The sequence below is a fragment of the Mobula hypostoma genome, chromosome 30, assembly GCF_963921235.1.
Source record: "Mobula hypostoma chromosome 30, sMobHyp1.1, whole genome shotgun sequence".
NCBI classification, from domain to species: Eukaryota; Metazoa; Chordata; class Chondrichthyes; order Myliobatiformes; family Myliobatidae; genus Mobula; species Mobula hypostoma.
In genome coordinates, this window is record NC_086126.1 from 9,747,314 (window position 1) to 9,772,075 (window position 24,762).

General features: G+C 46.6%; 1 protein-coding gene across 9 annotated transcripts in view; it reads right to left on the minus strand.

Annotated features, from left to right (window-relative positions):
• The window catches only part of LOC134339548 (spectrin beta chain, non-erythrocytic 1-like), a 509,093-nt gene that overhangs the window by 64,362 nt on the left and 419,969 nt on the right, over positions 1-24,762 (minus strand). For all 9 annotated transcript variants that reach the window (XM_063036164.1, XM_063036163.1, XM_063036170.1 and 6 more), the window contains 3 exons: positions 18,992-19,082; positions 12,092-12,238; positions 6,521-6,784 (listed from right to left, as the gene is read on the minus strand). In XM_063036164.1, the coding sequence (XP_062892234.1) occupies positions 6,521-6,784; positions 12,092-12,238; positions 18,992-19,082 (502 nt within the window). The remainder of the gene's footprint in view (positions 1-6,520; positions 6,785-12,091; positions 12,239-18,991; positions 19,083-24,762) is intronic.

Consider the following 24,762-nt stretch of genomic DNA (forward strand, 5'->3'; position numbering starts at 1 on the left):
TATTGCTTTGCACTGCTGTAAATATACGTTATAATTATGTGGTTCTGTCAGTGTTAGTCTTTGGTCTGTCCTGTTTTCTGTGATATCACTCCGGAGAAACATAGTATCATTTCTTAATGCATGTATGCATTTCTAATTGACAATAAAAAGAGGACTGAGTGTTCTCATAATTTAATCTAATCTAAATTTAGTATCAGAGAATGTATACAGTATACAACCTGAAATTCTTACTCTTCACAGACACCCACGAAACAGAGAAAAAAAACCCAAGAATGAATGACAGAAAACATTCCAACTTCTAGATAAATAAAACGAGAAACAGGGTTGTAGAAAAAATACGACAATCCATTGACCACGCTCATGTTTCAGACACATGGTTTTTGAACTGCAGAACATTTGAAGAATCGTTACAACTCCACACTTTCAAGGTGAGCTCAGGATGCTTAGTGACAGTATCTGTGAGGATTTAACCTGGATCCAACATACCGACGTATCTACAAAGAAGGCATGACAGCAGCTACAGTTCATTAGGAGTTTGAGGAGATTTGGGACGTCGCCAAAGACACTCGCAAATTTCTATATATGTACCGTTGGGAGCATTCTGTCTGGCCGCATCATCGTCTGGTACAGGGGGAAGAGGTACTACAGCACAGGATCAAAATAAACTGTACAGAGTTGTAAGCTCAGTCAGCTTCATCATAGGTACTAGCCTCTGTCGTATCCAGGACATCTTCAAGGAGCGGTGCCTCAAAAAGGCGGCGTCCATCATTAACGACCCCCATCACCCAGGTCATACCTTGTTCTCATTGCTACCATCAAGAAGGAGGTGCAAGAGCCTGAAGACACACACTCAGCGACTCAGGAACAGCTTCTTCCCCTCTGCCATCTGATTCCTGAATGGGCATTTAACCCATGAACATTACCTGACTACTTTTTTTTTTAATTTATTTTTTTGTACTACTTAATTTAACTATTTAATACATATATCTGCTGTAATTCGTGTTTTTTTTCCCTCTTTTCTATTATGTACGGCATTGTACTGCTGCTGCAAAAGTTAACAATCTTCACGACCTATGCCTGATTCTGACTTTTCACCGTTGACAAATGCAGGCAAATGGGAGTAACTCAGTTAGGCAACTTGGGTCTACCTGGGTGAGTTAGTCCGAAGAACCTGTTCTCCTGCAGGACAGCTCTATGACTGTGAATATTGTGGATTATTTGTATTTTAGAATAACTGATTAAATTTCCCGTGGCATTTTCTCCTCTCTCCGCAGCACTGAGGCTGGGAGACTGCTCCAGATTTCATGCCTGCAAGCTTCGTGGTGATCTGCCCCGCTGTGTGATGAAATGAGGCTGAGGGCCTGCTCTGGGCTTTGTGTCAATGGACACAATTTCGTTCTAATGCTGTCGCTTGCTTTTATTGTTTACACGATTTCTGTCCCCCCCCCCCTCGTATTGGGTGTTAGTCTTTTTTTTAAATTAGAGTTCTTTCAGGTTTCTTGCCTTGTGGCTGCCAGTAAGCAGATGAGTCTCAAGGTCGTATAATTTAGACATACTCTGATAATAAACGTACTTCGATTGAAATCCCGATACGACCCGCCTCCGTGTGTGAACATTGCCCCTTGCAAAGAATAGCATCACACATAAAAGTTGCTGGTAAACGCAGCAGGCCAGGCAGCATCTCCAGGAAGAGGTGCAGTCGACGTTTCAGGCCGAGACCCTTCGTCAGGACTAACGTTAGTCCTTCGTTAGTCCTGACGAAGGGTCTCGGCCTGAAACGTCGACTGCACCTCTTCCCGGAGATGCTGCCTGGCCTGCTGTGTTCAGCAGCAACTTTTATGTGTGTTGCTTGAATTTCCAGCATCTGCAGAATTCCTGCTGTTTGCATAAAGAATAGCATCTCCTCATTTCGATATTAAATTCCATTCTCAAGAGGTGGGGAAGAAACCTTTGTATTGCTGTAATAAAACGCTTTTAGCACTGCCGGTTGGCACAACAAATCCTGTACATGCCAACTCTGCAAGTCCAATAGCAGTGAGTTTCCATGTGCAAACAGGTTTAACATGCTTCTGTCACAGCTCATTTTCCATTCTCTGGATTTGTCCCAACAGAAGTGGTAATTTGGCACTTCTAGGTCAACGTGCCAGTAACACCTGTCTACCAGTGCACGAGGGAAACCAGAGAAAACAAAATGAGGCAATGTTGCAGCTGTAGAAAACTCTGGCTAGACCAGACTTGGAGAACCGTGTTCAGTTCTAGCTGCCTAAGGCTTTTGCATAGTACCGTATTTCTCAACGTGGAGCAGACAGCGAATCTGAAAATAAGGCGGGAGCAAACGATTTTGGGAACAGTGCGTGGAGAGATGTGAGACAGGTGGCAGAGAAGGAATGCTGGGTAGGGAAGTGGCGCGGGTGCAGACACACCCAGCCCTGAGACACCAGGCAAGGTAACTTGATTCCAAACAATTGGTTTATTGATCATTACAGAATGTCTCTCTGGTGCCTCCCGCTCCCTCCCCTCTTCCTTCCCTTTTTCCCCCCAACTATGATTCCTCTCTCCTTGCCCCCCTTCCCACTCTCGATCCACAACAGAGACTCCTATCAGAATCAGGTTCATCGTGATTGGAAGGATCAGGAAGCTTTAGAGAGGGTGCAGAGGAGATTTATGAAGAAAGATTGACTTTTCTCTTTGGAGAGGAGGATGATGAACAGTGACTTCATGAAGATATACAAGATGATAAGAGGCATTGGTCGAGTGGACAGTCAGAGACTTCCCCCCCCACCCCACCCCAGGGTGCAAATGGCAAATACAAAGAGGTATAACTTTTAGGTGTTTGGAAGCAAGCATAGGATGGATGTCAGAGATAAAGCTTTTACACAGACAGAACCATGAGATTTATGACTTCCTACATGCAGGGCATCAGCTGAAACAACCTAATTGTCTCAACAGACTGTAATGCCCGGTTTGCTGCCCCTGCTACTGTGCGATCGAGAATCTCCGGAGGGAAGGCCCCAAATCCTCGGCTTTGCCTGTTGCTGGCGGCCGGGTTGGGGTCGAAGCGCTCGGCAGAGATGGTGCTCGGTGTCGGAGGCTCAAAGTTTTCAGACAGAGAGTCGGACTGCGGTCGGGTGCTTCCAGGATGCTGCATCAGCAAGTTTGCGGCGCTGGAAGCTCATGGCAGGGAGAGTTTTCTTCCTTCTACCGTCTGCGTGAGATGTTGGGACTTTCGAGAGACTTTGAGTCTTTTTTTTTTACCGTGCCCATGGTCTGTTCTTCTATCAAATTATGGTATTGTTTGCACTGTTGTAACTATATGTTATAATTATGTGGTTTTTGTCAGTTTTTCAGTCTTGGTTTGTCCTGTGTTTCTGTGATATCACACTGGAGGAACATTGTATCATTTCTTAATACATCCATTACTAAATGACAATAAAAGAGGACTGCGTGTCCTCCTAATCTAACCTAAGTGCCACCACATCCCCTTCCTTGTAGTAATGTGCTCCTCTGTGTTGATAAACGTGACAAAGCCCATGTAACCCAGGAGATCATGGAAGCAGACGCAGTCAGAGCTGAGTGTGTTCAGTCCAGACAAAAGATGTTGGGGAGAATTAACAGAGGTTCAGAGTTTTAAAGGACATTAGCCATGTAAAGGAGAAACTGATTCTAATGGCAGGATTGTTAACTGGGTGGATGCAGGGTTAATCCTTCTGCTGGTCAGGGGTAGAGGCAGAGGCAAATAAATTAGGGACATTTCAGAGACCCTTAGATAGACACTTGTGTGAAAGAAAACTGGAGGGCTATGTGGGAGGGAAGGGTGAGATAGTCATAGTCATACTTTATTGATCCCGGGGGAAATTGGTTTTCGTTACAGTTGCACCATAAATAATTAAATAGCAATATGTAAATTATGCCAGTAAATTATGAAATAAGTCCAGGACCAGCCTATTGGCTCAGGGTGTCTGACCCTCCAAGGGAGGAGTTGTAAAGTTTGATGGCCACAGGCAGGAATGACTTCCTATGACGCTCTGTGTTGCATCTCGGTGGAATGAGTCTCTGGCTGAATGTACTCCTGTGCCCAACCAGTACATTATGTAGTGGATGGGAGACATTGTCCAAGATGGCATGCAACTTAGACAGCATCCTCTTTTCAGACACCACGGTCAGAGAGTCCAGTTCCAACCCCACAACATCACTGGCCTTACCAATGAGTTTGTTGATTCTGTTGGTGTCTGCTACCCTCAGCCTGCTGCCCCAGCACACAACAGCAAACATGATCGCACTGGCCACCACAGACTCGTAGAAAGAGATTGATTGTGGAGTAGGTTAAAGGGTCAGCACAATGTTGAGGGCCAAAGGATCTATACTGTTCTAAGTTCTATACTAACATATACATTTAGAATAGGGGTTCCCAACCTTCTTTATGGCATGGACCAATATTGTTAAGCAAGGGGTCCATGGACTCCTGGTATAGAAGGATATAACTACGATTGCCTGACATTGTGAGAAATGACATTTTAAGAAGTTCTTGTCGGCGGCATTGATAAAGGTGACGTTTGCTGATCATATTCATAGAACATAGAAATCGTTACAGGCCCTTCGGCGTACAATGTTGTGCTAACCACGTAACCTACTCTAGAAACTGCCTAGAATTTCCCTACTGCAGAGCCCTCTATTTTTCTAAGCTCCATGTACCTATCTAAGAGGCTCTTAAAAGACCCTGTTGTATCCTATCATATTCATGCTGGGGTGTTCTCAGGGATCATCTGCAAGAAAACCTTACGTCAAATTAATACTATTAGTTCAGCCAACAGCATTGAGCCTTTGCTGTGAACGGAAAAACCTCTGAGGAGTCAAGTCTCTCCCTTTTGAAAAGGGCAAGGACTAACCTCGTGGAGGATCTCTAAATTCTGACTTGTGCTGTTGGAAACCACTGTCTTTTTAAAATCTCACTTTTTAAAAGATTTGTACTTTTTAACCAACTCCTGTATTTCTCACACTCACAGCAGCAGCTAAACTAACGGTTTATCACCTTTCTCATTTTTCGTTGGCTATGTATTAGCACATTACCCACGCGATGTATTTGTTTTAATCATGCAGGCTATTAACTAATTAATTGCTATCTATGGAATTTTCCCTATCTTATCTATAAAAGTGATAGATCTTTCAGAAGCACCATCTTTTATTCCTTTGTCTTCCACCCCTTAGCATTAATTCCCCTCTTAGCATTGTTTCTCAGCTCCTTAATTAGTTTGCTTAGTATTTGTATGCTTGTTGGCACTCTAAAGTAAACTGAGATCTTGGAATTAAGATTGCTCGCCATTTTTGATTCCCAGAAGAATCCTAAGGATCAGAAAATAAACAGGGATCCAACACTGCTCTCCAATAATTTTCCCATGACAGATGTTTAATTGACTGGCCTGCACTTACTTGGTCCACACCGTTTAAGAAAAAACACCACATAGGTCATCCTCCATTAATTCAATACCACACTTATTGCCTTACCGCACAGCCTATGCTATTTCCTCCCTTGTAAGGGCCTGGAAATCAAATTTTGGGTTGGGCGATTTAACCAGTTAAAGACTTCTCTCGATTAGTCTTCTCTCAATCTGTTTCTAATTTCCAGATTAGATTAGCTTTATTTGTTACATGTACAGCACTGTGTAAAAGTCTTAGGCAAGACTTCTGCACAGTATTGTATCTGTCGATGCGGAGCGGAGAGTGAGTTTGCAAATCTGGTGGGAGGAAAAGGACTTTGGGAATGGCGAGGGTGGAGAGCTGTGGGAGGGGTGTGGGACAGCTGGCAGAGAAAGAGTGACAGAGGGGGAGACAGACACACCCAGCTCTGGGACACCAGGCAAGGTCATCTGATTCCAAACAATTGCTTTACTGATCATTACAGAATGTCTCTCTGGTGCTTCCCACTCCCTCCCCCTCCTCCCAAACATGATTCCCCTCTCCCTGCCCCCTTCCCACTCTCAGTCCACAATACAGACCTATATCAGAATCAGGTTTATCATCACTCATATACGTCATGAAATTTGATTTTTTTTGTGGTAGCAGTACCGTGCAATGCATAAAATTACCAGAGTACCGTGTAAAAGTCTTAAGCCCCCCCGAGCTTACGACTTTTGCACAATACTGTACATCGAAACATACAGCAACAACCAACACGGTCTGAGCACGCGCTGGGGGCGGCCCGCAAGTGCCACTGTGCTTCCGGTGCCAACACAGCGTTCCCACAACTTACTAACACATACGTCTTTGGAATGTGGGAGAAATCCGGAGCCTCCGGAGGAAGCGCATGTGGTCATGGGGAGAACGTACAAACTCCTTACAGACATTGGGCAGGATCTGAATCCCTAACCCTGGCACGGTAAAACGTCACGCTAACCGCTACGCCACAGAGCCGCCTGCCACATTACCACGCAGCGCTCGTGGCATCAATTTCGTAAAAGCCTACATTAAATTATTTGATTCACCCAGCTGCCGCGGACAGTCTGTCCCGAGTTGCAGGGCATACCTGTTGCTTTTTCAGAAGGATGCTGACACTGGTCAAGTCCTTGCCGTGGTCGTCGGACTGCAGCTGTGTGTCCAGGTCGTTGAGCCACAAGTCCAGGTCCGCGCAGCTCTGCGTGAACAGCTCCGTGCGGTTGGCGTCGAACAGGCACTGAGCCTTGGTCTTGGTCGTGGACTCCAGCTCATCCCAGAGCCTGTGGAGGTCACTGAGTTTCTCCTCCACGATGGGCTTGGTGTCCGGCTTCTCAGATATGAGCTGCTTCCCGTCCTGCAGAACAAAATAAGGTCAACCCGTCCGTCACTGGCTACTTAACAAACCTGCAAATCCATTAACGCAACGGAGGGGTGTCAAACTCATAAGAACATAAGAACTAGGAGCAGGAGTCGGCCATCCGGCCCATCGAGCCTGCCCCACCATTCAATAAGATCATGGCTGATCTGTCCGTAAACTCAGGTCCATCTCCCTGCCTTTTCCCCATAACCCTTAACTCCCCTACTATGTAAAAACCTATCTAACTGTATCTTAAATATATTTAGTGAAGAAGCCTCAACTGCTTCCCTGGGCACAGATTCACCACTCTCTGGGAAAAACCGTTTCTCCTCATCTCCGTCCTAACTCTTCTCCCCTGAATCTTGCCTAGTTCTAGTCTCACCTACCAGTGGAAACAACTTTCCTACTTCTATCTTATCTATCTCTTTCTAATTCCCCAGTAAAGGGAACATATAACAGAGACAGGCAAGAGTTAGCCACAGTAAAATCGGGATGAGATAATCACAGCCAGGACATCGCAACTGCCCTCAGCTGGGCTAGTTCCAGGGGCACAAGGATCCAAAGTCAGACAGGTTCCTCACTGCGGACCACTCAGCAATGCCCAAGCTGAATAAGTGCTCAAGGGAGGGGTACCAGAGGGATACCCACATAAATACCAATGCGTGAACCAGGGGCAAAGTTGGCGAAGTGATGCGGGTAGAGGGATAAACACTTGCCCCAGGATCCATTCTCTTACCCACATCCTCTTGAGGACTTGACCATCCTCCCTACAGTTCACTAAACCCTAGCCTCACCTGCTGAGTTATTCCTGCACTTCGTGTGTGTGTGTGTGTGTGTGTTGTCCTGGGCTTTCTTTGGGTTCGCTAAACTTCCGAGTTTGTGCTGGCTGCAGATTCGGAAACGGGAGCCTTTGCAGCCAAGTCCAAGTCGTTAACGTACATTATTAAAAGCAGTGGTCCTGGTACCAAATGTCAAGGAACAGTGCTGCATACTTCCTACAACACAAGAAACTCTGCAGCTGCTGGAAATCCAAAGCAACACACACAAAATGCTACAGGAAGCCATCAAGTCAGGCAGCATCAAGCTGACTTTTTCGGGCCAAGGCCCTTCTTCAGGTCTCCTCTCATGACAAGATGAGACCACCTCAGGGTGGAGAAGCAACACTTTACATCCTGTCTGGGTACCTTCCAACCTGGTGGCATGAATGTCAATTACTTCTTCTGGTAAAATCATATTCCCTCACCCCTTCCTCTATTCCCACCTACTCACCTGCCTATCAGCTCCCCCTGGGTCCCCCTCCTCCTTCCCTTTCTCCTATGGTCCACTCTTCTCTCCCATCAGATTCCTTCCTCTCCAGCCCTTGACCTTTCCCACCCAGATGGCTTCCCCTACCACCTTCCAGATAGCCTCCTTCTCCTCCCCTTGTCTTTTTATTCTGGCATCCTCCCCCTTTTCCTTCTCAGTCCTGAAGAAGGGTCTCGGCCCCAAACGTCGACCGTCTATTCACTTCCGTAGACGCTGCCTGACTTACTGAGTTCCTCCGGCATTTCGTTTGTATACTTCCTTCCAGTTCAAGAAACTCTTCACTGCAATTATTTTTTTTACCTGACACTTGGTCAAGTTTCTGGTCATGCTGTTGCTGTCCCTTTGACCCCAGTGGTTTTGAGATCTTGAAATACTGGCTGTGGGGCATTTTACGTCTCACCTAATGAGGTTTTTAGAGCCCTTGAATTATCGTCTGAGAAGCAACTGCTCCAACTGGGCCCCATTTATCCCACAAACTTCAAATTTGATGGGCAAACACATACATTTCCTCATTAAAAACGATCAGCTTCTCACATCATCCCCCGCTCCCCCCCGCCTCACCCACCTACCTTTCATAAGACCACAAGATATCGGAGCAGAATTAGGCCATTTGGCCCATCGAGTCTGCTCTGCCATTTCATCGTGGCTGATCCGTTTTTCCTCTCAACCCCATCTCTTGCCTTTTCCTCGTATCCCTTCATGCCCTGACCAGTCAAGAATCTATCAACCTTTGCCTTAAATGCACCCAATAACCTGACCTTCACAGCCACCCGTGGAGATGAATTCCACAGATTCACCACTCTCTGGCTGAAGAAATTCCTCCTCATCTCCATTCTAAAAGGACGCCCCTCTATTCTGAGGCTGTGTCCTCTGGTCCTAGACTCTCCCACCATAGGAAAAGTCCACTCCACATCCACTCTCGAGGCCTTTCAACACTCAATAGCTTTCAATTCGGTCACCCCTCACCTATCTTGTACTCCTACCCCTCTGCCCTACCTTATTATTTTGACTTTGTTCCCCTTCTTTTCCAGTCCTAATGGAGAGTCTCGGTCCAAAACGTCCACTGTTTACTCTTTTCCATAGATGCTGCCTGACCTGCTGAGTTCCTCCGGCATTTAGTGTGTGTGTGTGTGTGTGTGTGGCTCTGGATTTCCAACATCTGGAGATGGGTTTCAGCCCGAAATGTCAACTGTTTGCTCCTTTCCGTGGATGCTGCCTGACCTGCTGAGCTCTGCCAGCACTTAGTCACTCTCAAGTTAAATACGATTTCCCTTTAACAAATCCAGGTTGATTGTCTTTAATCAATCCTAGTGTCTGTTAATTCGGTCCATGATTAACAGTTATAAATCTTTCTCCACTGCTGGGGTTAAAATGACTGACTGTCGCAAATGAATTTATTGTTACACCCACCCAAGTGCATATAATTTGTAATTAACTATTCTCCACTCAGTGGGTTTTTCTTTTCTGTCGCTATTTCATGACACATCATGCGGAAAGATGAACTAGAAAAACTCATACTCTCTGGAAAGATTGAGGGGAGCAAACCTAGAGGAAGACCTCGGCTTATGTACATCAAAAAAAGCTAAAGGCATGCTGGCCTTCTTAACAAGGGGAATTGAGTATAAGAGCAAAGAGGTCCTTCTGCAGCTGTACAGGGCCCTGGTGAGACCACACCTGGAGTACCGTGTGCAGTTTTGGTCTCCAAATTTGAGGAAGGACATTCTTGCTATTGAGGGAGTGCAGCGTAGGTTCACAAGGATAATTCCCGGGATGGCGGGACTGTCATATGTCAAAAGATTAGAGCGACTGGGCTTGTATACTCTGGAATTTAGAAGGCTGAGAGGGGATCTTCTTGAAACATATAAGATTATTAAGGGATTGGACACGCTGCAGGCAGGAAGCATGTTCCCGCTGATGGGTGAGTCCAGAACCAGAGGCCACAGTTTAAGAATAAGGGGTAGGCCATTTAGAACAGAGTTGAGGAAAAACTTTTTCACCCAGAGAGTGGTGGATATATGGAATGCTCTGCCCCAGAAGGCTGTGGAGGCCAAGTCTCTGGATGCTTTCAAAAAAGAGATGGATAGAGCTCTTAAAGATAGCGGAATCAAAGGTTATGGGGATAAGGCAGGAACTGGATACTGATTGTGGATGATCAGCCACTATCACAGTGAATGGCGGTGCTGGCTCGAAGGGCCGAATGGCCTACTCCTGCACCTATTGCCTATTGTCTAAAAGCATAGCCAGGTAGCTACACATCGAGGAAATGGAAGTCATCCAAAAAACGAAGGATAGATCTATATGGAAAACCATGGTCACCAAAGTTCGCATTGGATATGATACCTAGACAGGCAGACAGTCGCTAGTTCCCTGCTTATACCTGGAAAAATTGCTGCAGTTTCTTTTCCTCCCACTCTTTCTAAAGTCTGTTTGCTGAGCAAATAGAGGGTTTAGGGATGATCGCCTCTGAGTCGTACTCTCCACCTACACACAAACCTGTTGGCTGACAGAGCATTCTCAATAATGATTGTTTAACATAAAACGCTCTTTGCTCTGTCTGCCGCAAAAGACGGGGTTTTCCTGGTGGCCACTCACTTTGATTCCACTTTCCACTCCGACTCGTCGGTCCGCGGCCTCCTCCGCAGCCTCGACGAGGCCACTCTCGGGTTGGAGGAGCAACACCTCACGTTCCGCCTGGGTAGCCTCCAACTTGTGATGGGATGAACTTCTCTAACTTCCCCCCTACCCCTTCACTCTTTTACCATTCCCCACACTGGCTCCCCTCTTTACCTCCCTCTGGCGCCCCTCCTCCTTCCCTTTCTCCCACGTTCCACCCTCCTCTCCTATCAGATTCACATTCTTCTTCAGCCCCATACCCCTTCCATCTGTACCCTCCCAGGTTCTCGCTTCACCCCCCCCCTCTCCCCCACCCACACTCCTTTCCCCTCATCTGGCTTCACCAGGAGTTTGTCCTCCTCCCCCTCCCCTTCTGACTCTGGCTTCTTCCCCCTTCCTTTCCAGTCCTGACAAAGGGTCTCGGCCCAAAGCATCTGCCGTTTATTTCCCCTCCATAGATGCTGCTTGACCTGCTGGGCTCCTCCAGCACTTATTGTGTTTGTTGCTCTGTATTTCTGGCATCTACAGAACCCCTTCTGTCGTTTCAACATAGAAGTAGCAGAAATTGTTCACTCATACAGGAAGGAGTTTACATCCTGGCTAAAGCATTTATGCACCGAGTGTCCTCAGACAGCATTAGCCTCTCTAAATGGTTACCTCGACCGCCTTAGTGATACAGAGCGGAATAGGTTCTACTGGCCCTTCGAGCAGGGCCGCCCAGCTACCCCCTGCCCAATTTAATCCTAGCCTCATCCCAGGACAATTTACAATGACCGATTAACCTACTAACCGGTACGTCTTTGGATTGTGGGAGGAAACCGGAGCACCCAGAGGAAACCCATTGCATTCCACAGGGAGGACGAACAAACGCCTTACAGAGGACACTGGGATTGAACTCTGAACCCCGACACGCCAAGCTGTCGGGCTAAACTGGGCTCATCTTGTCCAGTCAATACCGAGCGTCTTGGGACGGCATTCGTTCATTAAGTGCCGTGTCCTCTAACGTGGGCGATCATGGTCCCAGGACCATGATTGCTCTTGGCAAATTTTTTCCACAGAAGCGGTTTGTATCGCCTTCTTCTGGGCCAGTGTGTCTTTACAAGACAGGTGACCCTCCCCACCCCCCACAGCTATTATCAATACACTTCAGAGATTGTCTGCCTGGTGTCAGTGGTCGCGTAACCAGGACTTGTGATCTGCACCTGCTGCTCATACGACCATCCATCACCTGCTCCCATGGCACCATGAGACCCTGATCGGGGTGGGGGGCTAAGCAGGTGCTACACCTTGCCCAAGGGCGACCTGCGGGCCAGCAGAGGAAAGGAGCGTCCTACACCTCCTTTGGTATCTCGACCCTAACACCCATTACCCTCTCTGAATGGCTACCTTGTCTATCTTGTCCAGCCAGTCCTTGTTGGAGGCGAGCTCGGCCATGAAGGCTTGGTGTTTCTGCCACTTGGTGTGGAGGTTCCGAGCCTCGTCGTAGGACATATCCTGGGCAGTCAGCATCTTCTCATTGATCCAGAGTGTGAGCTGGGGGTAAAAGAGCGAAGAGAAAGATGTAAAAACAGGTCAAGAGGGCATTAAACCTGCTCCGATGTGCAACTAATCACAAAGAGACTCACCTCGACCCCAGTTACCTGTCTGCACCTCATCCCTTAGAAGCCTTAGGTCCCACACCACCAGGTTCAGGAGCAGTTATTATCCTACATCCTGATCTCGGCTTGAAACGCTGACTGTTTATTCACCTCCATAGATGCTGCCTGACCGACTGAGACCCTCCAACATTTCGTGTCTGGCGCTCTGGATTTCCAGTGTCGTCAGAATCTCCTGTGCTTACCCTGCTCCTGAACTGGTGAGGATAACTTCATTCTTCGACACTCTGAACTGATTCTACCACCGACAGGGTCACTTTCAAATACTCTTTACAACCCATGTTCTCAGTAACTTTTTTTGGCACAGTTTACCTTCTTTTTGCACATTTTACATTGTTTGTGTATAGCTTTTCATAAAATTCCATAGTATTTCTTTTTCCTGGAGTATTGTGTGCAGTTTTGGTCCCCCTAATCTGAGGAAAGACATTCGTGCCATAGAGGGAGTACAAAGAAGGTTCACCAGATTGATTCCTGGGATGGCAGGACTTTCATATGATGAAAGACTGGATCAACTAGGTCTATACTCGTTGAAATTTAGAAGATTGAGGGGGGATCTTATTGAAATGTATAAAATTCCAAAGGGATTGGACAGGCTAGATGCAGGAAGATTGTTCCCGATGTTGGGCAAGTCCAGAACGAGGGGTCACAGTTTGAGGATAAAGGGGAAGGCTTTTTGGACCGAGATGAGGAAAAACTTCTTCACACAGAGAGTGGTGAATCTGTGCAATTCTCTGACACAGGACACAGTTGAGGCCAGTTCATTGGCTATATTTGAAAGGGGAGTTAGATATGGCCCTTGTGGCTAAAGGGATCAGGGGGCATGAAGAGAAGGAAGGTACAGGGTTCTGAGTTGGATGATCAGCCATGATCGTACTGAATGGCAGTGCAGGCTCGAAGGGCCGAATGGCCTACTCCTGCACTTATTTTCTATGTTTCCTATAAATGCCTACAAGAAAGTTCATGGTAAATTTATTATGAAAGGACAGATATGTCACTATATACAACCCTGAGATTCATTTTCTTGTGGGCAAGGAAAGGATTTTCTGTTCAAGGGCATTGGTGTTCTCATACATGGTTGCATCACAGCCTGTATGGAAACACCAATGCCTTTGAATGGAAAAATCCTACAGAAGATAGTGGATTTGACCCAGTACATCATGGTAAAGACCTCCCCACCACTGAGCACATCGACATGAAACGCTCTTGTAGGAAAGCAGCATCCATCATCAGAGATCCCCCCCCACCCAGGCCGTGCTCTTTTCTCGCTGCTGCCATCAGGTAGAAGGTACAAGAGCCTCAGGACTTACCCCACCAGGTTCAGGAACAGTTACTACCCCTCAACCATCAGGAAGGAGGTACAGGAGCCTCAGGACTCGCACCACCAGGTTCAAGAACAGTTACTACCCCTCAACTATCAGGCTCTTGAACAAATGGGGATAACTACACTCACTTGCTCATCCATTGAGATGTTCCCACAACCCATGATCTCACTTTAAGGACTCTTTATCTCATGCTCTCGTTATTTATTGTTAATTACCGATATTTGCATTTGCACAGTTTGTTGTCTTCTGCACTCTGGTTGATCTTTCATTGATCCCGTTTACAGTTACTATTCTATAGATTTGCTGAGTATGCCAGCAGGGAAATGAATCTCAGGGTTGTATGTGGTGACTCAGATACTGAAATCTTCACCTTTGAATTACATGATGCTTGTGGTAATATAAATGCACTTTGATAATAAATTTACATTGAACTTTTATGCAGCAAAAATAGGGTCACAGCCGAAGAATCCACCACACAAGCCCTGGGACGTGTCCTGACTGCTGATACTGTTACGTGGTCACACCAGTGTAGAGAAATTCCTGAATTTGTAGATCAGATTAAGGTTTATTTAGCAGATGTATATCAAATAAATGTGAAATGCGTTGTCTGCATTAACAGCCAACACACTCAAGGTCGTGCTGGGGGCAGCCCGCAAGTTTTCTGGTGCCAATGTAGCATACCCACCATGCTTGGCAAAACAACACAGAACAGACCACAAAACACAGCCCTTTCCTCTCTCCTCTGTCCCACCCACACACACGGAAAGCTCTCCAACTCCAGGACGCATCTTGCACCGCCAGGCTTCGGCTGCTAGGCCATGACCTCTGGATTTCCAACTGACCCTTCAGCATCGACTCCCAGACCAGCCGACTGGCTCCACAGCTCGAACGCCAAGTGCGCCAACTGACTGGCCCTCGCCCCTCCTGCTTGGGTGGACGAGCACCGAACTGGGACAGCCCAACCACCATGGACGTCCTTCGTTCCCACGTCCACACTCAGCGCGGAGCAGAGGTCTGGACTCTGGACGTTTCTCGCCCCACGTCCATGCCGATGGCTTTTCGAGCGCGGAGCGGAGTCCTGGTCTCCAGATGCTTCTTGCGCACCACCCCCCGGCAACATTGCTGGCTTTTCGAGTGCGGAGCGGAGACCTCAATGCCAGCTATCCTTCATCACTCATCCATGTCACTGCAGTTCTCCTTCCGGTAAGATGGCAGCGTGCTCTGTTGCAGTGACCTCTCGGAGTCCAAACAGAGGTGGAATTGTTCTTCCTTTGCAGTTCTGTGCGATCGCAAGACAATACTGAGAATATCAAGTGCTGCTGGGTCCATCCCACTGGGGGGCTGGCTTGATGATCGTGGATCTGGACTTGTTGCCAGCACCTACAGCCTCCCAAGGAGGAAGGTCTCGAAGGCGGTGCACGGCCCAACTAACGGTGCAAAGGATTTGCCTTGGACATCTTTATTGTGATTGCACGGCTCTGCAGGACCTCAGTAACGTAGAACGCGGCAAGTCCGGTCCACTTCTTCAGTGGCAAGACGAGACAGCTGGAGAGCCGTGTGCCTCGGCCGTCGCACAGACCGGGCCTTCATGCCGCGGGGCTGCCTGCTGCAGCCGGATAGGGAGGGAGATGACGGAGCCGGGGCGGGAGAGTGCTGGAGTCCGTGTTGGGTTGAGAGCTGGCTGTCCCTTCAGTGCCGCTCTCCTGTGTTCACTCGGTGGGAGACGAGTTAGACTGCGTTCGTCTACGGCAGCACCAGTGCGCAGTGAGAACTGCTGCAACATCTGTCTACAGGCCATGACACTCAGGTATATATAGTTATAAAAGTATATATTTCCATCCAGGGGGTCAGTGTGGACATGCTGGAGGATTACAAATACCTGGGGATACGAATTCACAATAAACTGGACTGGTCAAAGAACACTGAGGCTGTCTACAAGAAGGTCAGAGCCGTCTCTATTTCCTGAGGAGACTGAGGTCCTTTAACATCTGCCGGACGATGCTGAGGATGTTCTATGAGTCTGTGGTGGCCAGTGCGATCATGTTTGCTGTTGTGTGCTGGGGCAGCAGGCTGAGGGTAGCAGACACCAACAGAATCAACAAACTCATTCGTAAGGCCACTGATGTTGTGGGGATGGAACTGGACTCTCTCACGGTGGTGTCTGAAAAGAGGATGCTGTCCAAGTTGCATGCCATCTTGGACAATGTCTCCCATCCACTACATAATGTACTGGGTGGGCACAGGAGTACATTCAGCCAGAGACTCATTCCACCGAGATGCAACACAGAGCGTCATTCCTGCCTGTGGCCATCAAACTTTACAACTCCTCCCTTGGAGGGTCAGACACCCTGAGGCAATAGGCTGGTCCTGGAGTTATTTCATAACTTACTGGCATAATTTACATATTACTATTTAACTATTTATTACTATTTTCTATTACTATTCTAGTACTAGTTGTTATTTCTATGGCTATTTACTATTTACTAGTAGTAGTATTACTATTACTATTTCTATTACTATCTATTATTTATGGTGCAACTGTAACGAAAACCAATTTCCCCCGGGATCAATAAAGTATGACGATGACTATTTTTTTGTGACTGCATGTTTTCAGCTATCATAACTATGTGTGTCCTTATGTGACTATTGGGATACAGTGTTTTGCATCTTGGCCCCAAAAGAACGGCGTTTCTTTTGGCTGTAGTCAATGTGTGGGCACGTGGCCAAGTGTTTAAGGGATTGGACTAGTGATCTGAAGGTCGTGAGTTCGAGCCCCAGCCGAGGGAACGTGTTGTGTCCTTGAGCAAGGCACTTAACCCCACATTGCTCTGTGACGACACCGGTGCCAAGCTGTACGGGTCCTAATGCCCTTCCCTTGGACAACATCAGTGTCGTCGAGAGGGGAGACTTGCAGCATGGGCAACTGCTGGTCTTCCATACAACCTTGCCCAGGCCTGCGCCCTGGAGAGTGAAGGCTTTCCTGGCGCAGATCCATGGTCTCGCAAGACTAACGGATTCAATGCCTGGCTGAACAACAATTAAACTTGTGCAGTGTGGAGCGGGGCCTGACCTCTAACTCTGACCTCACTGTCCCTGAACCTTAACCTGACCCCCTAACTCCCCACTCACTGTCCCCAAAAGCATCCTTCCGAACTTAAAATGACCACAGAGCCTGGGCCACGATCTTGACGGACACCGCAGCTCGCTCCATCCTGCACGAGATCCTTCTTCTGTTAACGAGCTGCCAGCACTACAACCATAACTGTCTACGAGAAGTTTCACCCGGCAAGACTTCGTGCTTACTCTCTGAGTGGTTTTGGTTTCTTTGCCAGTAACTGCTACAGACGGGTTACCAATGAGGGCTGATCAACGCAAAACTCAGAAGCTTGGTGAACTGTGAGGAAGGTGGTTTCACTGCTATGGGACAGTACAAAAACATCTCTTTACCAACACCATCTGCTGCCGGAGGAAGGTCCCTGCGTTCGAATGGTCTATCTCTATCTATGCCAGAGTCCTGGGTCTTGGGCAAGGTTTAAATCGACGCGGTGTGCGGATTGGACACTGTATTTCGTGTTATGATTGTTCCTGGCCTCTGGTTGCTCTTTTGTTATGATTTCGGGACAGACTGGCTCTGCGGCACAAAGCAAGACTGAACGGAACTGAATATGCTCGGACTGGTTGGATGATTTGTGACTTGGTGTTTTATATTCTGTGTTTTTCGCTCTTATTTTGCCGTTTGCACGATTTGTTTTTTCTTCTTGTGCGTTGGGGGTTTGACGTTTTTCTTTAAAAAAAGGGCTACAAGGTTTTTTTTATTCTCTGTTTCGTGGTTGTCTGCGGGGAAGATGAATCCTGCATACATACTTTGATAATAAATGTACTTTGAATCCTTTTGAATCTCGTCCCTTGGATTGAATTTGCACTTCAGTCAACATACATCCATCTGAGGCCATCTTCCTAAGCACAGGACACCTCCAGCCCAATGTGGTAGGAGCAGACGTACACCTGATTTATAATTCAGGACTACGCCCAATGGTTCATGTGGTTTAGAAGGCATTTCCCATCAGGGGCCACTAGGGGGTGCTGCGGAGCAGCTATGCGGCTGTTATGAACTTAAAGCTGAGCTGTTCACCTCTGTTCAATAGAAGACAGTAATGCCTTTAACAGCCACACAGGTTTTGTACGAACAGCAATGGTCAAGCAGTAGATATAGCTAGTGGAAGTGGATTAGAGTTTCTGGGTACATGTTTCAGGATGAATACACCAATAATTTTCCACTTGGATCTGTGACCACAGCAGCAGGTCCAGGAACAGTTATTACTACAACCACCAGGCTCCTGAACCACAGGCAATTCCACAGATGCCGGAAATCCGGAGCATTTATGGAAATGAATAGATACCTGACATTCGGACTTGGTCCGAAACGTTGACCGACCATTCATTTCCACAGACCCTGCCTGACCTGCTGAGCTCCTTCAGCATTCTGTGTGTGAGGTACTCAAACCAGCAAGGACAACTTCACTCACCTCAACTCTGAACTGATTCCACCACCTACAAGTCTCATTTTCAAGGACTTTACAACTCATGCTCTCAGTATTATTTATTTACTTTTTTAAAAATTTACACGACTTGTCTCCTTTTGCATATTGTTCATAAAATTCTTTATTTTTCTGTAAATCCCTGCAAGGAAATGAACCTCAGCCTGCGCTGACGTATATGTACAAGATAATAAGAGGAATAGATCGAGTGGATAGCCAGTGCCTCTCCCCCAGGGCACCCCTGCTCAATACAAGAGGACATGGCTTTAAGGTAAGGGGTGGGAAGTTCAAGGGGGATATTAGAGGAAGGCTTTTTTACTTAGAGAGTGATTGGTGTGTAGAATGCACTGCCTGAGTCAGTGGTGGAGGCAGATACACTAGTGAAATTTAAGAGACTACTAGACAGGTATATGGAGGAATTTAAGGTGGGGGCTTATATGGGAGGCAGGGTTTGAGGGTCGGCACAACATTGTGGGCCGAAGGGCCTGTACTGTGCTGTACTATTCTATACGTACTCTGATAATAAATTCACTTTGACTTCGGAGAAAATGTGATTTAGGAACCCCTGCAAGTACCTCATCGAAAAATTGAAATTCAATTCTCTTTTAAAAGTTGCTATTGTATGCGATCTTAAACGCTGAAGAGAATGATTTACACTAGTTTTAGTGCGGTTGTTTCTTTAAAGGACACTAAAGAGCCTTCCAAATAAGGAGTGTGTACTTGTCAAGTTATCCGGGCAGCATAACCCAGGGCACGCCAAACTGAAGTTACCTCCTGGCAATCCTGAAGGAACTTCTGCAGCTCCAGGTTATCCTTGAGCTTGTCAGCAAGGTCATTGGCAGTTTGGCGATTCCTCCGATGTCTGGAATTATAAGAGAAATTTAAGTTTCAGTCAGGGATGGCACCAGCAAGGAGGAGATACGCATGTCATGAGTCATGATTATTGGGGAACTCTGGTCAAAGTGATCTTATAAAACTAATTGTACCATAAAAGAGATTGTATCTCTCCAATTCACATAATTTATTTACTTTAACACCAGTAAAAGTCCAATAAAGATACAGTCGCCCCTCCTTATCCGCGAGTTCCGCATGCGTGAATTCAACCAACCGCAAATCGAGAAAACCCGTAGGTGCTCTTCCAGCACTTGTTGTTCGAACATGTACAGACTTTTTTTTGTCATTATTCCCTAAGCAATGCAGTACAACATCTATTTTACATAGCATTTACATTGTATTAATTATTGTAAGTAATCTAGAGATATATACGGGAGAATGTGCGTAGGTTATCGTGGATTGGGATAAAAAAAAACGGAAGTTCTCTTACTAAGTAAGTCAGAACAGATATATCCGGTATTATTTAGCGTCAGTTAGTCAAACGTTTGTCTTAGTATATAGTATATATTTTACCTTTCCATGCATATGTATTAAGACTTAAAGATTAAGTGTATTATGACGTTGATTCTATGAAAATATTTTTGTAAGAGAAGCATTGTCATGTTTTTCTTCACATAATAAGAACAAACATATAAACCTTGTAATTTGATTCATGTACTGTTAATGAATGTTAAATTCATGAATGTTAAGAGGCCTGAACAAATTAAATATGGCAAAGTTATTTCCCATGGTAGGAGAGTCTAGAACAAGAGGGCGCGACTTCAGGATTGAAGGACGTTCATTCAGAACAGAGATGTGGAGAAATTACTTTAGTCAGAGGGCGGTAAATCTGTGGAATTTGTTGCCACGAGCATCTGTGGAGGCTAAGTGATTGGGTGCATTTAAGGCAGAGATAGATAGGTTCTTGATTAGTCAGGGCATCAAAGGATATGGGGAGGAGGCAAGGGAGTTTGGATGACGGGAAGAATTGGATCAGCCCGTGACTGAATAGCGGAGCAGACTCTATGGGCCAAATGGCCAACTTCTGCTCCTATATTTTATGGTTTTATAGTCTTATAAAACACTTAAGAAACGTATGTTTCAGCACCGAGTTCGGGAACGGAAATTCCCGAGCTCGATCCAGTGACAGAGTGCTCCCGAGCACTGTCCATCCCTGCTGGGTTGATGTAGAGGATGAAAAACCCAAAACCCACTGCGTTGCTTAGTAATAACCGTAGCTCTATTCGGGACAGGGCTTTTCTCACTTTATCCTTTAAAATTGTTCCGATCGTTGACCGACTGTAGCCCAACGCTTTTCCAATGATCAATGGCGTTTCACCTCTTCCCAATCGCTTTATTATTACTTTATTTTAAATCGTGATCGTGATTATTTTCATGAACAGAAACACTGCAGGTTCAGAGCTCCGCCACCGGGTCCTAATGTCCACCGCACTGACACAGGTTAAATAACATCCGGGGCTCCACTGGGTCCTAAGATCCACTGCATTTAGACAGGTTGAAAAAGGGACTTGAGCATCCACGTTTTTTGGTTATCCGCAAGGGAGCCCGGAACCAATCCCTCGCGGATAAGGAGGGCCGACTGTACTGCACTATTCAGGGAACAGTGAAAAGGGAATGAGATGAGCTTTTATTGGTTGAGGATGAAATACAAAAAAACCTAAGAAACTGAAGTAATCGGCGGCCACTAACTTGCTTGAAACCAGTCTCCCCCATTTTACTGTTCCACCTCATGTCAGCCCTGAATATCCAGCCCCTCCCTCCGTCTTAGTCCACACCCTCATCCAGGGGTTCCCTACCTCTTGTTGAATGGTAGGGATCCATGACATAAGAAAGGTCGGGACCACCCCCCACCCCCGTATAGTCTGGAAATTGCAGATGTCCTCCCAGCACCCATCTTAGAATTTTAAGTTTTAAAAATCCTCCCGGGAGGGGGGAGAAGATGGCGACACGACAACAGCGTGTGCGGCCACTTCGGTGATGAATATCTGTTATCTGTCAAGTAGGGGACTGTGCACAATTCTGATTTGATGGAGACAGACGTGAGAGCACGGAGGAACATCTGGAAAACTTCTGGAATGCTCGCTTCGCTGCCGCTGCTACTGTGTGGTAACCGGAATCTCCGGAGCTGGAGACCCCGAAATCCTCGGCTTTGCGTGTTTCAGCGGCCGGGGAGAGGTTGAAGGCACTCAGCAGGGGATGGTGCTCAGGAGGCTGTATCGGAGAGGCTGGTCGGAAGCTCGGAGTTTTCGGACAGATGGACTCAATGTCGGCTGCTTCCAAGGCATCGGCAAGTTGACGGTGCCTGGAGGTTTATGGCAGGGAGTTTCTCCCTTTTGCTGCCAGCTATCGGGGACTCGGGAGTCGATCGACTCGGGGACTTCTGAGACTTTTTACAGTGCCCATGGTCTGTTCTTTATCAAATTATGGTATTGCTTTGCACTGCTGTAACTGTATGTTATAATTATGTGGTTCTGTCAGTGTTAGTCTTTGGTTTGTCCTGTTTTCTGTGATATCACTCCGGAGAAACATTGTATCATTTCTTAATGCACGTATGTATTTCTAAATGACAATAAAAGAGGACTGAGTTTTCTCATAATCTAATAGTCATAGAGAAGCACAGCACAGAAATAGGACATTCGGCCCATCTAGTCAGTGCCGAACCATTTAAACTGCTTACTCCCATCAACCTCCATATCCCTAACATCCATGTGCTTATCCAAACTTCTCTTAAACGTTGAAACCGAGCTCGCATGCACCACCTGTGCTGGCCGCTCGTTCCACTCTCACCACCCTCATGAAGAAGTTTCCCGTCATGTTCCCCTTAAACTTGTCACCTTTCACCCTTAACCTATGACCTCAGGATGTAGTCCCACCCAACCTCAGTGGAAAAAGCCTGCTTGCATTTACCCCCATCTATACCCCTCACAATTTTGTATACTGTGATGCACTGTGGTGTAATGGTGAGTGCATTGCTTTTACAGGGCAGGCAATCACCGAGCTGGGTTTCATTCCCGCTGCTGTCCGTAAGGACTGTGCACATTCTCCCTGTGACGGCATGGGTCTTCTCCAGCTGCTCTGGTTTCCTCCCACATTCCAACGATGTACGGTTAGTGTTAATGGGCAGTGGGTACTGGAAGCACGGTGGCCCAGCACAATCCTCACTCATTTGGGTTGACAAAAACCAAAGCATTTCACCCCACGTTTCAATTTACACATAGTACGCTTTCAATGGGCTGGGGGGGGGACCGACTATATGCATTTTGTGTCGCTGTATTTTTACTGACATTCTGTATGGGCCGGCTGTCTAATATGAGCGAGGACTGGGCCTCAAGCTGTGGTGTCACCTGGGGGGCGATGTGGCTGGAGGGGACAGGCCCTACTGTGGTTGACGGTGGATTGATGCCGCGAGTTCTCTACTCCTTTATAGCGTGATTGTGATACCATATCTGGTGTGTGCTTTGTGCTGTGTATGAATGTTGGTCTTGTGTTTTGTACCTTGACCCTGGAGCAACACTGTCTCATCTGGCTGTATTCATGAGTGTTTACCGATGGGCGAATGACAATTAAACTTGAATTGAATCGAATAAATAAAGCTAATCCTTATATCCAAATCCTTTTCACCTAAATTCCAGTGGGTGTGAACCAACTAAATTTCTCTTTAAACCAGACAAACGCTGCCCCATATCCAAGTTAATGATCTGGATCGGAACGAAGGAATTAAGTTTGTGGATGATACCAACATTTGTATAGCACACAGTGAAAAACGTTGTCCAAGGCTACAGCAGATGGAAGTTTAACTTAAGACAAGTGGGCAGTGATGCATTTTAGGAAGTTAAAGCAGTGCAAGACAACACAATCAGGTTTAGTATCACTGGCATATGTTGTGAAATTTGTTGTCTTTGCAGCAGCAGTTCAATGCAATACATAATAATAGAAAAACATGAATTACTTCAAGTGTGTGTGTGTATTATATATATATATAGTTAAATTAAATAAGTAGTGCAAAAATAGAAATAAAAAAGTAGTGAGGTAGTGTTCCTAAAAATGTAAACACGAGGAATTCTGCAGATGCTGGAAATTCAAGCAACACACACCAAAGTTGCTGGTGAACGCAGCAGGCCAGGCAGCGTCTCTAGGAAGAGGTACAGTCGACGTTTCGGGCCAAGACCCTTCGGTAGTCCTGATGAAGGGTCTCGGCCCGAAACGTCGACTGTACCTCTTCCTAGAGACGCTGCCTGGCCTGCTGCGTTCACCAGCAACTCTGATGTGTGTTGCGTGAGGTAGTGTTCATGGGTTCAATGGCCATTCAGAACTCAGATGGCAGAGGGGAAGAAGCTGTTCCTGAATTGTTGACTGTGTGCCTTCAGGCTTCTGTATCTTTTTTGAGATGATAGCAATGAGAACAGGCACAACTTCAGAGATGACGGTCCTTAACGATGGACGCCGCCTTTCTGAAGCATCGCTCCTCGAAGGCAGCTCTGCAAGTTACTTCGATTCTTTGCATGAGCAATCCCTCTTCCCCCAATACCAGACAGTGATGTAGCCAGTCAGAATGTTCTCCACAGTACATCTGTAGCAATTTGAGAGTGTCTTTGGTGACATGCCAAATCTCCTCAAACTCCTAATGAAATATAGTCGCTGTCAGGCCTTCTTAGTAGCTGCATCGACATGTTGGGTACTGCTGTACGGCTCCAAAGGTTGGGCTTACAATCTTTCTGCATATTAATCCATCTGCTGGAACAGCTTGCAAATTTCTCAAAACTAGTAGCGTTTAACTTCCAATAAGACCAAGGAAACCAAAACCTTCCAGAAAAAAAATGCACTCTCCTACCAAGCTGGCATGCACGCCGTAAAAAATGCTAATTCTTTTTTTGGTATTTTGGGTTTGAGGATTCTTTCTTTTAATCTATTGGCTGTATTTTGATATCAGCATTCACTGATCGTCCTCAACTTCTCCTTCAGCTTGTGAGGGGGCATCCGAGATTCAACAGCATTGCTGGCGAGCTGGTGACAAATACAGGACCTCCCTGGGTTAGAAATGCCATTTATTTTATTTTAGACCATCAGGGCATAAGGCATTCAGCCCATCCAGTCTGCTCCACCATTCCACCATGGCTGATTTATTATCCGTCTCCACCCATTCTCCTGCCTTCTCCCCGTAACATTTGGCGCCCTGACTAATCAAGAAACTATCAACCTCTGCTTTAAATATACCCAATGACTTGGCCTCCACAGCCGTCTGTGGCAACGAATTCCACAGATTCTGATTGGTGGTCGCTAATAATTATTCATTATTAATGGCACCAGTGAATAATGCTTCCAAAGGAAACATCCTCAAGACAATTCACAAGGCCATTGCTTTCACTTCTTTTATGTCTTCTTTTTATTTCAGATGTGGTTTTTGCTACTGTTGGAGCCTGTTATCTACACTCTGGCGCTGTGATTTTGGGCCAATCAGGCAATCTGTCTCTGGGAGGGGTCCACAAGGCTGTGAGTAAAGGGTACTGCATGGGGGCCAGGAAGCCAGGAGACGTGGCGAGAGCCCACGTTCGACTCCATCTCTGAGCACTGAGGAAGACTGAAATCATCGAGGCAGCCGCAGAGGGCGGGCGACTGTCCAGCGCTGTCTTACCAGCCTCTCGCTCGCT